Consider the following 2,411-nt stretch of genomic DNA (forward strand, 5'->3'; position numbering starts at 1 on the left):
TGCCTTCTGTTCTTCAGCTAGTATTTAAAACATTCACATTCTATCTTCGAGAAGCTATATGAAAATTACAAGTGATAGGGAGCTATCAATATGATTATCAATAGTGTCAAGTGAGCTTATGGGCAGAAGCAAAATGATCAGAATTTGCATCGTTTTGGCAAAATCAAGTTGACATATGTAACATAAAATGTAAACAGGGGGAGACCTTACTGCTTGCCTGGTCCCATGATCTCTCCTGTGCTACAGGAGGTAATGCCATAAGCCTTCTGGATCCACGAGGTACCCTTATCGGGTACCAGACCCTGATCAGGATGCTGTGGCGACTGGACTGGCCAAAGGAACGCAGGAGGAATTCCTAGAAAACCCTGATCCACAGTTCCTCCGCTTAAAATATGTTCCCATATTTTAAGACGAATAGCTCAGCTCTTCCTCAGCCCCTCCCCCACCCCACCCCGCAGTGGTACCCGAGAACTGTCTGCATTCTCTGCTGCTGCTATGTCTGTACGTGTTTAATCTGCCATCTCCTCGTTTCCCTGGATCTGTGTCTTTGATGGTTGGTCAGAAGATAAGCAAGAAGAATTTTTCAGTATATATTCACAACTTGTAAATTTTTTCTTATCAGAAAATAATGTAACACAAAATTTCTTTTAGGCCATTACATATAATACCAGAAAGTTTTTCAAAAGTGCTTCTTAACCATTAGTTTTAAACTAGTCTTTTAAACCCTATTACGTTGCAAATCTGTGCATCAAATCGTCTTTGACGCTTAAGGGACCTGCAGTTTTAAGTGGATGGGAGTCAGGAGTGAGAAATTCGTAAATGTAAGAAGCTAAACAAATCTGATCAACGTCTCCTTTTCACTTTCTACTAAAAGCCATCCTAAAGGTCCGAGATTATCTCGGAACTATTCAGATTCGAAATGACCGTTTTTACTTTCTGTGTCTCACTTTTATTATTATCTTCTCTTTTCCTTGGTGCCCTTTTCAGTTTCTTCAGGCTGGGGAGAAATGCCTAATGTTCATTCAAAGGCCGAAAATTCTTGGGGAGAACCATCCTCCCCTTCTACCCTGGTGGATAACGGCACAGCAGCATGGGGCAAGCCGCCCAGCAGCGGCAGCGGGTGGGACCAGCCCGCCGAACCCGCCGTGCCGTTTGGGAGAGCCGGCGCGCCCACTTCCGCCCCAGCCCTGTGCAAACCAGGTGAGCCCAGCGTTCTGCCGGCCCGATTCGGCAGTTTCGAAATGGGTCAGAGTATTTTATTTAGAGGAATGCTTTTTATTGAATTTTAAGAATTAATTTTGAGAACACTTTCTTCATTTTATTTACACTCGAACATTAAACTAACGGTGAAGAAATATTTGCCACGTCTGATATGTGAGCACAGGGGAGCTTTAACAGAAGCCCCGCTTGCCTTATGAATGAATGAATCAATCAATCGATCGATCAATCAATCAATACTATAGCATATCTGCTTGATACAGTTCGTAGCATTCACATTTCTTCAGTATTCTCTTTGCTGCCACTTGAAACAGTTTAAACTTGCTATTCTCTGAGCGAGGTGGGTAAGGCAGGCCGTTTGTCCTTTTTGAGATCAGCTTTTGAAGCACATACTGCTGCACGGCAGTCTGACATTTCTTGCCCTGCTTCTGTCTTGGAAACAAAATTACGCTTTGGGTACTCCAGGTTCATGCATTTTCCTCCCATTATCCGAAAGTGTAATGAGCAAACATGTAATACGCATTCTTACAAACGTCCAGATCACACTCGCCTAGGCGAACTGTCACGTGTGCGTGTTCTGCAATGTGACACTGTCGACATTGGCATGAGTATAAATAAGATTGCTTCTTTAAGTCTGATGTTAAAATTAATTGTTCACGTGGCTGCAGAAGCTTCACATTTTCTTTGAACGTCATTAAGTGTCTTAGATCTTAAAATGAAACTTGATTAGTTTTGTGTTTTGTTCCTTTGCTGACACTGGACAGTAGTATGCTTCATATATCCGCCATCCTGCTGGATTGTTTATTCCATTCGTATTCCTTCTTGTGGAGATCTACAGGATAAGGCAGCTTCTGGGGAGCTAGACTGACATGCCATTTTGAAGCAGTGTATTTGTTTTTATCCTTTGTTTTTGGAGACCCGATTATACACCTGTCTGCCTTGTAAGCATCATATCGTCATTGTCTCACAGTCTCTGGCTAACTGGGCTGTCACCTAATCCTTGGCCTTCTTCATTTTCTCCCAGGAAGTAAAAATTTTAGATAAACTTTGCAACAGAAATCGTTTCGTATTTTAAGAAAGGAGAAAAAATAATATCCTGGAATCAAACCCCAGTGCTCAGCTTGTAGCTCCATCTGCCTGAGGCCTCAGCTGTCTCCCCCCAGCTATTCTGGGAGCTTGTCAGAAACAGACTG

The 2,411-nt window shown here is 42.7% G+C and overlaps 1 protein-coding gene across 1 annotated transcript in view; it reads left to right on the forward strand.

The window, feature by feature from the left end:
• TNRC6C (trinucleotide repeat containing 6C) overlaps positions 1-2,411 on the forward strand; it is an 86,667-nt gene that overhangs the window by 55,528 nt on the left and 28,728 nt on the right. The window contains exon 5 of the mRNA XM_023531630.1: positions 988-1,200. Coding sequence (XP_023387398.1) covers positions 988-1,200 — 213 coding nt within the window. The remainder of the gene's footprint in view (positions 1-987; positions 1,201-2,411) is intronic.

Source organism: Pteropus vampyrus, unplaced genomic scaffold (assembly GCF_000151845.1).
Source record: "Pteropus vampyrus isolate Shadow unplaced genomic scaffold, Pvam_2.0 Scaffold72, whole genome shotgun sequence".
NCBI lineage: Eukaryota > Metazoa > Chordata > Mammalia > Chiroptera > Pteropodidae > Pteropus > Pteropus vampyrus.